Genomic DNA, 14,237 nt, shown 5'->3' with positions numbered 1-14,237 from the left:
TATGAATAACAGAAAGCAAATTTGGTTGGTGAAAAAAGAACTGTTGCTGTTCCGAAACGAGTACCTAAATTGGAAATTCATTGAGTGTAGTAAGCACTGCAGCGAGCAGTGTTTTCTATGCTTTCAGTTTCATAGATATCCTCCCTCCCGTCGTGGCAGCTCAGTGGCTGTGGCGTTCTGCTGCTTAGCACGACGTCTCGGGTTCGATTCCCGGCCGCGGCGACCGCATTCGGATGGGTGCGGAATTCAAGAAACGCTCGTGTAGCCGGCTTTATGCGCACGTAAAAAATTCCATGCGGTCCTAAATAATTCGCACACCTCCACTAAGGCGTTCCTCATAGCCCACCCTCTGTGTAGCTTCAGGATGTTTCGCACCCCACAATTCAATGCACGTGCTCCCTGTAAGGCCCCTGACATAATAACGTGCACATTATAGTTTCAAATGTGGATTTCCTTTCATTTGGTAGCTTTCTTATAGCTCTTACTCTACGCAATACCTCCTTCTCACTATCTCTTTATTACATTGCCACAGTAAATGAACAAACAAACAACTAAAGAGCAAGGAATATCTGCTAAGGGCGGAAGACGAAACGGACTACACCGAGTAAAACCCGTGACAGGTCAGGTTCTCGAAAAAGGCATTAAAAGCAATGTGCTTCGAAGCTTAGAATGGCAACCAGCAATAGTTTAAATTGCGCTAGCTCCGACAACAGCCAGTCTCTTTGCCGTCGCAAAGCTGTTGTGAGCAGAGGGTCACGCGGTGGAAACCTCTCGAAACGCAGCTATAGCCAGAGCACTGCGCAAGACCTATTCCCGACGCGACGCGCTAACAGGCAGGATGGATGAGCTCCAAGAGCCGTTATATATATAGCACGTATGCCCATTCGAATGGAAGCGAGACCCGCCGCTGTGTTTTCCGTTCGCAGCAAGAGTCGAAGCCTCCCGTATTCACCAAGAAGCTACAGCCGTGCCGCGTGGACGAGGGTCACGGAGCCAAGTTCCAGTGCACGTTCACCGGCCAGCCGGCGCCGAAGATCACGTGGTTCCGAGAGAATTTCCCTATAACACCTTCGCAGGACTTCCAGGTGAGCATTTACCCCCCCCCCCCCCCCCCTTTTCCAGTTCTTTTTTTTTCTCTCCCTTAATATGCGCGTGCAACTGCAGCGACGGCACATGAATTTGCACATTCTTAAATATAGCGATGACTTTGGCGATAGAATATGACGGTACAGACTATAAGAAAACTAACGAAATAAGCTGTAGAAGTTGCTTTCCACAAAGAGCGGTGAAAGCATTATTAAAATGTGACTGGTAAAAGGGAGAGGGAGGAGATCTGGTGACAAACCAAAAATTCAGTGGGCTTCTGTTGATTTTAAAAAATAAAAGAATGCAAACAGGACAAAATTACGTGTGCCGGTTTGGATGCACTTAAATTCCCGTGTGGAGACCAGAAAAAGGCATAAACTTATTTCTCTTTATTTTGCTCAGAAATCTTACAGAAAACCAACACAGCACGCCAGTGGCGCAGAAGACAGTTAGGTGTTGATCGTGATTTGAACTCGAAAAAAAAAACACCAATAAAATACGCCTCTTGAAACTAAAAATGTTCTTTTTTACGCTTATTTTTCCTCGTCCAGATTGTGACTACCGACACCACATCAACGCTGATAATTCGCGAAGTTTATGTGGAAGATTCTGGTGTCTTCTCGGTCAAGGCTGAAAACCGGGGAGGCTCTGCCAAATCATCTGCCAACTTGGTTGTCGAAGGTGCGTTCCCCATAATGGTTGCTCATTCTTTACCCATCTGCTATCAAACCGCCTTACACATACAATCCTAAAAGATGATTAGCCCATTTTGTCATCTGATATGTTAAACGACTTGTTACTATCGAGCAGTTGCTGGTTTATAAATTTTAAGGAGTTAAAAGCGAACGTTGCTTCACAATGCGACTACAAGCCTATGCAGTTTAAGTCGCAGGACATGAAACAGCAAAAACTATCCGAAGCATGCGCTCGGAAGCTATCAAAAATACGAAATGGGCACACAAGATTTTTCTAGGTGGTCCTTATAAGAAGACAAGCCTAATAATAAAATAAAAAAACGGAATGGAAATAAAATAAGAAATCTGATATTGGCAAACTTAAGAGTTCCTTAAAGCTGTAGCGGTAATGTACAGCCGAGGCGAACGAAACAGTTTACGTGTAACTTTCTATGGGGTTTGATCGTGACGCAGCTCTTCAGCGCGGCTGCTTCCATTAACTTGAAGGAAATGTCTGATGATGTATTAGGCAGATAACCCCATATTGCCCATACGTAAAGTACGTGAAGGGATAATGTTGTGTCACTGAATATGCTCCCATAGCTGCGACGCCACGGACTAATTTTGGCGACGTTGTTGGCGTTTCAACAGAGAGGCGAGAGCAACGCAGCGGGGTCGTGCCGCCAAACTTTACAAGGACCATCCAGGACGTTTCGTCGAAGGCCGGCAAGTTGGTCCGCCTCGACGCCAAGGTCTCGGGATCGAAGCCGTTGGATGTCTATTGGCTGAAGGTAAAATACCGAACAGTGTGAATTTTGCTCGGAGCTAGCGCGCTCTTCCCACAATTATTTGTGTAATTCGCATTGGGATGGCGCTCTTCTTAAAAATGACTTAATAAGATCTTGCTGCTGCGCTGTTCGGCGCATTGACTTAAAGGGTGAGTGAAGTAGATGTACACGAGGGCAAACATAAATGAATATGCGTTTTTTCCCACTTCATTTCCTAGCACCTTTACTTAATTTCAAAGGACAGGAAACAAAACAAGTGTGTCCAATGTTATTTAGGCGAACGAATTGTCTACTTCGTACGTTATGTCATAAGAAGGCATTTCGTTCCTTGCCTTTTATCTTGACATGGGAATGGTACACAGCTGTGAGTGTATACTTGCACTCTGCTAAAATTTCGTCCTGTCTTTTTGTACATTGTGAGACAAGGATTGGCTTGCGTCATCTCAGGCTTCCATCACCTCCTTCACGTATTACACATACGTGTGTATTACACATACATAAAGAAAGCCAGCAGAAAAGAAAAAAAAATCGACCACCCATATCGTTTTTCTCCACTATGTCTCCCTTTGCGCTGACTCTGCTATGACGTCAAAACGTTCTATTCACGAATCCGTCAACTTGGCAACTTTGACAAGTCATAAGCTCGAGGAAAAGGAAAACTGGACAGTTGCGGCCGTTTAGGAAAAACAAAAGATTTACGGCCGCCAATATGCCAACGCTTACGAAACGAACGTCCGAGTGAGTCCTGAACGCCGTGCGCTGCATTGTCGTCGTCCGCAGAACGGCAAGAAAGTGACGCCCGACGTGTCACACAAGATCGTGGAGGAGGACGACCTGTACACGCTGCTCATTTTGGAGGCCCAGGCGGACTCAGACTCCGGAAGCTACGAGTGTGTCGCCATCAACTCGGCTGGAGAAGCACGCTGCCAGGCTCACGTGGTGATCGAAGGTCAGTGCGCGCGGCCACAAATAGCGCCCGTTTTAACGGCTGCCCTTCTGCCGCCAAGAAAAGCAGCGCCTTGCTATACAGCCCGACCGGTCCGACTCAGTTTCGCCGCTGCCCTACCCTCTGCTGCGCAGGCGCCAAGCCCAAGACTCCGCCCACGAGCCCCAAGGAGGCGCCTGGAGACCAGAAGCCACCCACGGTGACAGAGCCGCTCAAGCCACTCGCCGTCAAGGAAGGCCAGAGCGCCGTCTTCCGCTGCAGGATACCAGCCGTCCCTGGTGAGAGCACTTCCTGTTGCGCGTTGCCCTTACACCCTTCGAAACTTGTGATTTATAGCCTTACACAGTTATTTGGATAGTCTTTAGAAAGCACGCATTCTATAGACTATCTAATAGATGTCCGGCGGATTTCCCTTTTGCTTTTTTCTTCACTGTTTTCTGTAGCCTTTTTGAAACCAACCAACCATGGAACTTTCCGAGGCATCAGCAGAGCGAAAGAAATAGACTCGTTAACAACTTTCTTCTATAAAGAGCCTATAAATGTTACATGGACACATATGCAGCTCTACAGGAAGGCAAAGCAGTTTACGAGAATTCTACAGGAAGCCTATAGACTGCCTGAATTCACTATTGCAAGGCCTGCGAGACCTTGCACGAGACCTTGCAATAGTGAATCGTATAAATATAGGTTGATGTTCCTCACCTCGTTATGTGGCTCAGCCATGGTGCGTGAGGATGTAACATGTTGTTTCACATGCTTTTGGTCTGGCATTACACGAGGCATTCCACGTCAGCCATCGGTGTTTCACAGCCTTCCTCCTTTCCCGACTGCACAAGATCGAATTTCCTCGCGCTCACGGAATGAACAATTGTGTAAGTCGTTTGCGCAAAAGCGATATCGAAAGTGCGTGTACCGGAGTATCGTACGATAGGAACTGCCAAATCACCTCGGAAGGGAGCTAAACTTTCTTGGCAATTTTTACAGACGTGGTCCGGAAAGATTAGCTGCGGGATATCGTATATACCTTGCAAATCGCGAGATGCAAAAGGAACAAGAAACAGCTAGTCATGAAGTGCAGACTGAAACGTATCGGCATTTGTGCAGCAAGACTAGTCTGTTGTTCCGCTTGCGCTGCGATGAATTAAATGCTAAACTTCGGGAAAGAGGTTCAGCATTTGTGTGCTAAACCATAGCAGTAACAGCTCGACAGAAGAAAAGTTATAAGCGAAAGGCAGGGGGCTGGACCAGGCTGAGCTTGTGTTGGCTACCATGTACCGGGGAAGACGATAGGACTTCTGACCCGATACAAGTGCGTATAATCGCCCAGAAAAACGAAGCGCGATTCGGTTATTTAGAAAAAGCAGATTACATGATAAGCTCTCTATGACACGCACCGGGAAATGAGCTTCGTGTTTGACATGACGTATGCAATCCGCGACATGAATGTTAAGTCTCACCGTGTTTGGCACTTGCAGGAGCTCAAGTAAAATGGTTCCGAGGCGACCAGCAAGTCAAGCAGTCCCGGTACTTCCGCATGTCCCAAGAGAACAACCTGTTCACGCTCAAAATCTCTGAAGCGTTCCCGGAAGACGAAGGTGTCTACAAGTGCGTCGCCACCAATCCGGCAGGCACTGTGTCTACCAGCGCCAACCTTAAAGTAATCGGTAAGGCCCATCTTCACCTTCGCCATTATATAAACTATGGCAGACTCGCACGGTAGTCTGCAGAGCACTGTAGGCAGTAAATAACCGTTACGTTGAGAGTTTGCAATCGGATAACACCTGCGCGTATAGAAGAGGTTCGTTTATTGCATGCTTAAGCTTCAGCGTATGTACGAAAACTTCGAAGTTTTATAATGAAGCTCCTCCTTATCCTTGCTTGTAAATAAAAGTGCAGTGTCTATGCTTATTTTTCACTATTTCTTGCGCTATTGTTTTGTAAAGTTGTACAGAAATAGGACATAGTCAAAGCAAAAATTTTCTTAAACATACATCTCGGGAATCAAGTTCTGTATTCCAAAATGCGCTTGCCTTGCAAAACACCTTGGACGTTTGCTTACAATGTTGGGTACGGTACCAAGTCAAGTGACCGAAACGAAGCAAGTATATATGCGCTTTAGTACGCCCACCTTGTAAATTTAATAGAGCCAACGAGCAGCCTCGATCAAACAAAAAAGAACTGGCAGATCTTCCGCCTCAAGTTGGGACGTTGCGGTCTGCCGAAACCTGGCTCTGCGAGCTTGATATCTATCTATCTATCTATCTATCTATCTATCTATCTATCTATCTATCTATCTATCTATCTATCTATCTATCTATATATCAAAGCTTTATTGTAGAATGGCAAAAAGGAAGTGCTCAAAATATTTGGAGTCTGGACCAATAGCCTTTGTGGCTATAGTATCTGGTCCAATTAAAGGTCACCTTATAATCCGTTTCAGACGTCAGGTGCAACGCTGTGGAGGCTAGAGGTACTTCTTGCAGTGGCTGCATCTGCACTTAGAAATAGTTGGATGTTCTTCATCGCAATTGTGCCAAACTGTTGTTTATATAGGCTCAGTATTGAACGAAGAAAGTTTTATTCCTCAGAAACAAACTGTGGTATACAGCAACTAATGCGTTGTTTTAGATAAATTTGTCGTTTGTTGACTTTTTTTTTTTTTTTTTTTGGGGGGGGGGGGGGGGGGGTATTACTGGCAGCCCGTCGCGGTAGCCTCACGTGCACGCTCGCGCGTGAAAACGCCACTGGCGCGCAGCGAAGCATGGCCGGGATGTGCCGCGGAGTGATAAATTTTCGTCACTGCTCTTGTAGCTTCCACGGCGTTGTAGCAGATGTATGAAACAGGGTATAGGTCAGCCACAGGCCTATCAAAGATATACATTTCAGAAAAAGCCATCGACATTTGTCCTAGCAACTATTGATAAACATTTTCCTCTCTGTGCGACACAGTGCCCGAGCTGAACGAAGTGCCGCCGACGGTCACTCCTCTGGCCGACCTGACCGTGCCCGAGGGCTCGCCTGCCCGCTTTGTCACATCCCTGGGAGGCGTGCCACCACCCAAGGTCATCTGGGTCCGCGAGGGCCACATCATCAAGCAGTCCCGTGATTTCCAGGTGAGCGGCCCGCTTAGGGCTTACACGTCCAGGCACTTTCGAAGGCACTGTCGAATTGAAGGCATTGAAATAGCGATCGTTTGGTTTCTTCGAAGTTTCCCTTTGTTACATACAGTTAAGCGCTCACTCGAGTGAGGCTATACACAAAATGTTGGTGCCATAAAGGACTATCAGTTCTTATGCGATAGGTGTATAAGTACTAGAGCTTATGCACTTATACTAGTACTTCGAAAAAAAAAGAAAGAAAGCCGTAGACTCAACTTAAGGACAATGCTTTCGCGGAAGTTCCTCTATGGGGTACTGCAAAGTTAGGCGCCCGTGTCGTTTTTCATGTTACTTCAGTCTTCGTCGTCTTCGTTACTTCAGTCTTCGTTACTTCAGTCTTCGTTACTTCAGTCTTCGTTACTTCAGTCTTCGTTACTTCGTCGCAAGACCATCTATCCAGTTACTGCTAACATATCAAGTAAATGATAACATTTCGAAATTTACTGACTTACGGAGCTAAATTATGTCGAAAGCAGCGATTAGTACTGTCATGTAACTGTGAGTAACACTAATTACTTGCTGCAGAAGGTCCGTTCGACTAACTGTACAAAGTAAACTATCCCAGCGCTCCAAATTTATTTAGAGGTATCGGAAAAGTCATGCAAAGATCACTGGTTTCATGCAATTTTTGTGTAGATCCACTAGCACATTGCGGATTTTGATTACCAATAGCCAAACCACCGCGCGGTGTCTGTACCGGCAGCGTGATGTTGCTACAAATGCGTGTATCGCTGGAGAAGTTTCACTGACGCGCCTGTGGGAGCAGCGAAAGGCCAGGAGCTCACCGGCCTGCCTCCACTCTTTCATTGCAGATGAACCAAGACCAAGGCTCAGCATCTCTGGTCATCAGGCACACGTATCCCGAAGACGAAGGCGTCTACGTTTGTCGTGCCACCAACGCCTCGGGCCAAGCCGAGACCTCTGCCCGGCTTACCGTGCAACGTAAGGCCAAAAAGTAGAGGTCGCGCCCTGGCCTACTTGCTCGCTGCGGCTTAAAGCGCTCCGTTGTTTCGGAAAGCAGTGCGCACAAGCTGCTAAAACCGAGAGAGAGAGAGAACAAAAAAAAAAAAAGTTTGGCTCCTCACTTTCGCGTTCCTAAACTAAAGTTAAACTAACGTTTTTTTTTTTTTTTTTTCTGCGTCTTCGCATCGACGCACAGACTTTATCGATGAGCTATTTATTTACTTTTAAAGAGTCTTTTCTATTTTTTTGTTTTCTTATCACTTACCTTCTCCCTATTTCCGAGAGCACGAAATTTCTAACCGAAGTCTCTTCATGTGTCATTCGCTTCCGATTGTTCGTTACTCCCGCCTTTGAGAGCGCTTTGTAAACTAAAGGAAACGAAAATTAACTGTACGTATAGGAAACGTTCCGTTGTCTCCCTTTTTATACAATTATATCGCTACATTCATGCCTAACAGGTTTATTCGTTTCATTAACCGAGTTCTGCCTAACAGAAGGGTGATCGAGGCTTTGTACATTACTGGCATTTCTATCTACTCGCGACGAAGGTATTTTTCCTTTGTTTCTTTTTTGCAACAATTGTTGCAGTACTGCACATCTGGAGTGAGTCACCGGCGCTTATTATTGACGGAAGGGGGGAAAAGGGGGGACGAAAGCACGTACCACGCAGTCATTACCACTGTAGCGCTACTAGATGTGCATTTGTGAGGAGCCTTACAATTTGTTATACGTTGGGGCTATTAACACTTTCGCTTAGTGCGTCCATTCGAAACCGATTGGCCACCATCGCGAGTTTCACGATTTGCGTAAGCCGCGAGACAATAGGCATCGACGGACAGCCACAAGACGGTTAGAAAGGTTTAGGCGCTATTAACACGATTAACCCTTCAGCAAGAACGAGACTCTACACTGCCAGCCACGTGGAGATGTGATAACGCTATAGCTGCTTCTTACGACTCTCTCGGTCGCTCTTCGTTTACGTTTTGTTCTGTTCTTCGCGGCAAGGCTTTCGCGAGTCGCCACACTAGTCACGGTCAGCAGTCACGGTAGCAGTGCGTGTCCGTGCGACCCCGGCTGTAGCTCGCATAGGCCAGCCAGCGATAGGCACACACGCTCCGTCCTTAGACAACCAAGTGGCCGAAACCTGTAGCGATTGCTTGTGGAAAAGAAAATTTCAATAAAACCAAGTTATGCAAACATGTTGTGTCTGATTTAGGCTTGCTCTCTCAGACTCACACTTTGTCGGAACTTCGACATTTGCATGCTTTTTTTCTCTTTTTATTCTGATAATTATTGCTCTCGACTAATTTCTATTCTGGCGTTGATTTGCAACTCAATAACCTCTTAATCAGACTCAATCGCAAAATCTCTTACTTTTACTTTTTTTTTATTTTTGCGAAGCATGCAAAGACCGAAAGAAGATAAAAGCATTGGCGGCCTAAAAGTGTGAGGGAGATAGGCCTACATCTGACACAGATGTGCTGCTCTCACAGCTCGTCGAAAACAAAAGAAAAAAAGAAATACCCTGTGCCCGATAAAGTCGCACTCCTCTCTGTTAGCTGCTCAATCTGGTCAGGAGGTCTCCTCCGCAACCGATGAAGGCCGCCCCAGCCTGAGTCTTGCACGCTTTTAGGCCCCCACCCAGCCGCGCCTCGTTTCTGCTCGGCGTTCGCTGCACAAGCAAAACCCTGCATGGCTCGCGCACGCGCTCGCCACTGCGCTGCGGCTCAAAAAAAGCAACAGCACGAGAAGAGGATGCTCGAACAAGGCGGCGCACGGTGCAGAAACGGGGCGCGGCGACATGCGTCAATTCGCTCGTGCGCCGTCCTCGAAAACAACGAAGCGCCAGCCGACCGAGCCATTCCGGCTACGAAGGATCACGTAAGCACGGTTCTATTAGCAGAGGCCTTGCGCAAACAAAATGCGCTTCACACGCACACGAAAGGTGGGGACAGGGTGTGAGGGTCGGTTAGTGGTTGGTAAAGCTGCTGTAGTCGTATAAGGCCAGTTTCGACTTTTTGGGTAAGTGTTGTCCCGTCAGCCTCTTGGCCTTTTGGATGAGCATGCTGAACCCTACGGGAAATACAATACATGCGCTGTATATTTGTGTTATACGTGCTCTTCCCAAAGTACAAAGGCACGGGTTCAAAGGGAAGCCTCAAGAGCAATGCAGTGAAGAGTCGGTAATGGCTGAAGGAGAACGTGGCTTATACCTTGAGAGTCTGACCTATACGTGCTACCGCGTCTGACAGTCATAACCGAGTCGGAGCTGCGGTCCTTGCGCAGGCATGTGGAAATGTACGAAATAAGCAGACATAAGAGTAACGACCATATAAATATTCTAGCCTAGATGGCGCATGCGCGCCGTATGGACGCGATTTTCTTAAAACAGGCGGATGAGTTGCTTTGGATGGCCTTCAGACTGACGCCGTTTCTAGGGCGAAAGTGGCCTTGGTCAACCTCCAGAAAGCGGTCGAAAGACAGACTCACTACCGTCTTAGTTCCGACGTTAACCAGTGCGTATAATAAAGAATAAAAGAGAAGGCGTGACAAGGTAAATGAAATGTAACTAACCAGCTTTCAGCCTGCACTTGCCGAGAAGCGCAACCAAGTTGAAACGTAAACCATGAAGACTTCGAGGTGACTTCCATCGATATGGCCTAAAATGCTTTGTCAGCTACGTGCCAAATTCACCGATTGAATACAGGACTGCCGTCGAATGATGTCCAAGGAGCCGGAAAAGCTATCTTGCTCTACATACGTCCATGATATCAAGAAACATAGGGATGACGTATCGATCCCGTCGGAACAATGGCATCGCAGCATTAAACAAGTGGCTTGTAATTATGGTCACGTTCTCAAACCGATACATTTGTCACTACGTGAAAAACAATATTTACTGAAAGAACACCTAAAATGGTTGAGCGAAAAGGACAAATAAGACCGATGAACAGGATTTGAAGTGGCAGTTTGTGACATGCCAGCAAAACGATAGTAAACCCATGAACACATGCCGGTGCGAAGCCAAGAAGTACCTGAGCTGTAACCGATGTACAGCACAACGAAACTGGGCCCGAATTCACAAAACCTTCTTACGCTAAAATTGTTCGTAAGAAAGTTTCAGCCAATCCTGATGCTGGACATATTATTAGCGAAGGCGGTTTGCCAATGGCAGAGAGTACTTACGAAAGAAAACCTTCGTGAATTAGACCCATGGTTCATATAGACAAGCCTCATGCTTGTGAACAAGAAACCGTGACGTCGCTGGCGTTCAGGGGTATACGGGGCGAATAAAAAAGAAACACTTTTTGCTATTTGTTGTCGAGCCATTTCAATTCGTGGCCGAAATAATCTGTGGCTTCCTGTTTGAAGATCAAAGACTCGGGACCAATAGAATGATGCGCGCCTACCGAAAATAGCCGGCTCTCGGTAGGCATCTATCTGTGTGACGTCATGGCCTGGATTCAACGAAGCGAGATATAAAAAACAAACCAAAGAAGACATTGTCGCCCTTGGTCATCAAGAAGAAGTATAAAGCAAGGTATAGATTCTCTGGCGTGAAAAAAAAAATGTCTGCCTAATGAATCAGGCCGCCTTTTGCCGAAATAATTCAGATTATCTGAAGAGCAACCCTATTCTGGTTGGCTTGTAGTTCACAAGCGGCAGACTTGAAAGTGGCTAATAATAGTCGTTGCACGACCTTGATTGTCTTAAAGCATATGCATGTCAACAGCGGACTGAAGTGCAGTCAGAATAGATCAAAGGGAAAGATTCCATACCCTGTGAACGGCTTGAAGAAATTATTCGAGGAGACAAGCAACGAATGCCTGAAAAAGGCATAATACCAATATAGATTCATTCTGCTTGGTCACAAGCTGTTGCTGCTCAGACACTAGCAGTGGTATCATTGCGATATATATATATATATATATATATATATATATATATATATATATATATATATATATATATATATATACGAGAGGTGCTAAAGGGTAAAGGGGGGATACAAAAGAGGGAAGCCTGACTATAAGGCTTCCTGTCCTGACAGGTGGCTTATAGCGTCCACAATTGAACTTTTTGTTAAGTCAAACTACAAACGCCACCATGAGCAACAATTGCCCATTCACAAGTTTCGTTTGGGACCGTCGCAATATGGTACCTTATTTGACTGTGAAACGACGGTTTTGCGTTTGTCCTCGTGACCTGCGTCCGCTACTGCCGTGCAGAACTACAGCTTAGAATGCTAAGCACTAACGCGATGCCGTCAAGACAGCCTACGAGACAAGAATCAGTGGTTCATCAGAAGGGTCAGTGACAAAGCAGGGCTATCACTGACGGAGAAGCACGTGGAACTCGCAATTTTGATGGAAAAAGACACTTCTGCAACTATATCGCGTTGATATTGGAATCGATGACATTACCTTGATTCGAATATAAAAGTAATATGTGCCTGCAGAGCACAAAACACGAAGGCACCTAGCAAGGAATAACGCCATCAAAACTGAATTCAGAGCACGGACAGCTCCCTGGAGCGTCCTCCGCTACATTTGACTGCATGTAAACCAGCTGCAGAAGCACAAGAATAAACTTTCGGTCAACTTAAGCAGTCTGTGTTTGATTTCAGGAGTGTACCCTAGCTTATGGAGAACATAAATGACTCGAACATTAATGTAACCAAGAAAGCCGTGTTTTTTTACCGGCTCGTCATGATTTTGTCACAGAAATGCAGTGGATCCCCTTTAGTAGAAACGGCGCTTAGCATAAAAGTCGAAACGTACACATCCCTGTCTTTTGCCCGCGTCCGTTAGCCTAGTCCTTTTTTATGCCAGTAAAATCATCGGTAACAAATTATAACTTTCAATAATATATACCTTCAAGTGCCGGTGACATTCCTAAGACTGCGGATGTGCAGAAAAGAAAATGTGTTTCCGAGCACGCATAATCACCTTCCAGTGAACGCAACACAGCCAAGAAGGCGTCAAAGTTGTAACAACCATAGGGCAGTTTTCGAGTGGCAACAGACCATGTTCGCGTGAAAAGTTATTCAAGCACCTTATGGTACTTTTTTTTTCATACAACTCTTATTTGAATGGTACGCAAGGAAGGTATTGTTTACTCCGCACCAAATCAGAGCTAATGTAGTTCTTGATTCTCTGTTTCACGTTAACGCACATTTTTAAAGCAGTATCGACATACTTCATGAAAAAAAAAAAAGCTATCAGTTAATCTACATAAGCTTTGTGTGCACGAAGTTTTCCCTTGGTGCTATTTGGCTATCATTGGCCCTTGCGCCACAAAACCTCATACATCATTATCAGCATCATGAAGTTTGCCAACATTAAAGCTTTAATGTCAGCCTATTTATGCCGCATGGCGTCATAATTCTTTCAGAAGACACAACCGAAAACACTTTTTTATTCTTGTTTTTACGCTTATATTCATAATAATTATTACATACACCAACCCATCATCAAAGTTTCGCTACAAGGAAAGTTTCTCGTAATGTATTCAAACGCTTAGTAATTGCGAACACCGCATAGCTCGAAACACATCGCATAAGAGAGTTATGCTAGGATAGAACCTCACAGAAGTTTTTGGCAGACGAAGCAGCGAAAGCATTGAATCTGATCAAATGCTGAGCAAGCGCAGCCAGGAATCGAAGGACCTACTGCATGCGCCAAAAGCAAAAGTGTAACGAGCGCCCAAAATATACGCTTATTCTGCAAATAAATTTAACTTCTTGTTTTTCGTGCTTCGACCCTTGCTGTGAGCGACTGCATGGACTACATAAACTATGCAACCTATATAAAAACGCGAGGCAAATGTATCTATACCCCACATAACAGTAGATACACGAGGAAAAATCACCGACATATCCCGCATTTACCTTCGTAGGCCCATGGGGCACTGCCCGTCTGAGAATTACATCTACGGGATTTTTAAAAATATTTTTCTCTCGAATCCCCTATAGAAAGTAGCGAAACATCGCCTTGGCCAGCAGGGTTTTGCGTTCGGGTGGACAAAATGTGCGAGACCGTCTGCAACAAGTAGGTAAAGTAATTAAAAAAGTTGACTGATTCGCTTTTTATTTACCGATTTGAGAGCAACTTTTCACTGGAGAATCGAAGGTGGCAGTCCTACAACAGTGTTCTAGTTTGTCAAATTCTCCAAACGAGCACGTGCTTGCTTATACCATATTAAATCCGCGATTCACACCGCTTAAGCATGTGCGAAAAGGCACGAGGCGCCCAACGATTCCTTTGCTCGACGTGATTGGCGCTCAGGCAACCTCACGTGTGGCCCGGATCAATTGGCGCACGCAGGAATTACCGCATGGCCTCCGCACTTCAAGGCACTGGAACGCGTCTGTATCTGTAATGAAACAGTTAGGTGGTCACAATCTTAAAGCAGAATCGCGTTAGAGGAATTTAGAACAGCCCTAGATAACGATACGCTTAAAGTCCGCGGTGCACACAGATGCCGTAAACTAATAAAATAGTTATTTGTATTTTTTTATTATCTGAGTGAGTGATGGAACGTCGTTATTAAAACGAAATGAAAAAAGCAAAGAAAAAAATTGCATGGCCCCAGGGCCTACGCATTAACTGAATGTAATAAA

General features: G+C 45.6%; 1 protein-coding gene across 1 annotated transcript in view; it reads left to right on the top strand.

Moving 5' to 3' along the window:
* The window catches only part of LOC119436594 (titin-like), a 215,517-nt gene that overhangs the window by 43,518 nt on the left and 157,762 nt on the right, over positions 1–14,237 (top strand). The window contains exons 77-84 of the mRNA XM_049666848.1: positions 927–1,085; positions 1,638–1,767; positions 2,412–2,551; positions 3,329–3,497; positions 3,629–3,772; positions 4,970–5,158; positions 6,444–6,607; positions 7,465–7,594. Coding sequence (XP_049522805.1) covers positions 927–1,085; positions 1,638–1,767; positions 2,412–2,551; positions 3,329–3,497; positions 3,629–3,772; positions 4,970–5,158; positions 6,444–6,607; positions 7,465–7,594 — 1,225 coding nt within the window. The remainder of the gene's footprint in view (positions 1–926; positions 1,086–1,637; positions 1,768–2,411; positions 2,552–3,328; positions 3,498–3,628; positions 3,773–4,969; positions 5,159–6,443; positions 6,608–7,464; positions 7,595–14,237) is intronic.

This window comes from Dermacentor silvarum, chromosome 1 (genome assembly GCF_013339745.2).
Source record: "Dermacentor silvarum isolate Dsil-2018 chromosome 1, BIME_Dsil_1.4, whole genome shotgun sequence".
NCBI classification, from domain to species: Eukaryota; Metazoa; Arthropoda; class Arachnida; order Ixodida; family Ixodidae; genus Dermacentor; species Dermacentor silvarum.
The sequence above is the reverse complement of the archived record's forward strand: the minus strand, read 5'-3'. Positions and strand labels throughout refer to the sequence as shown.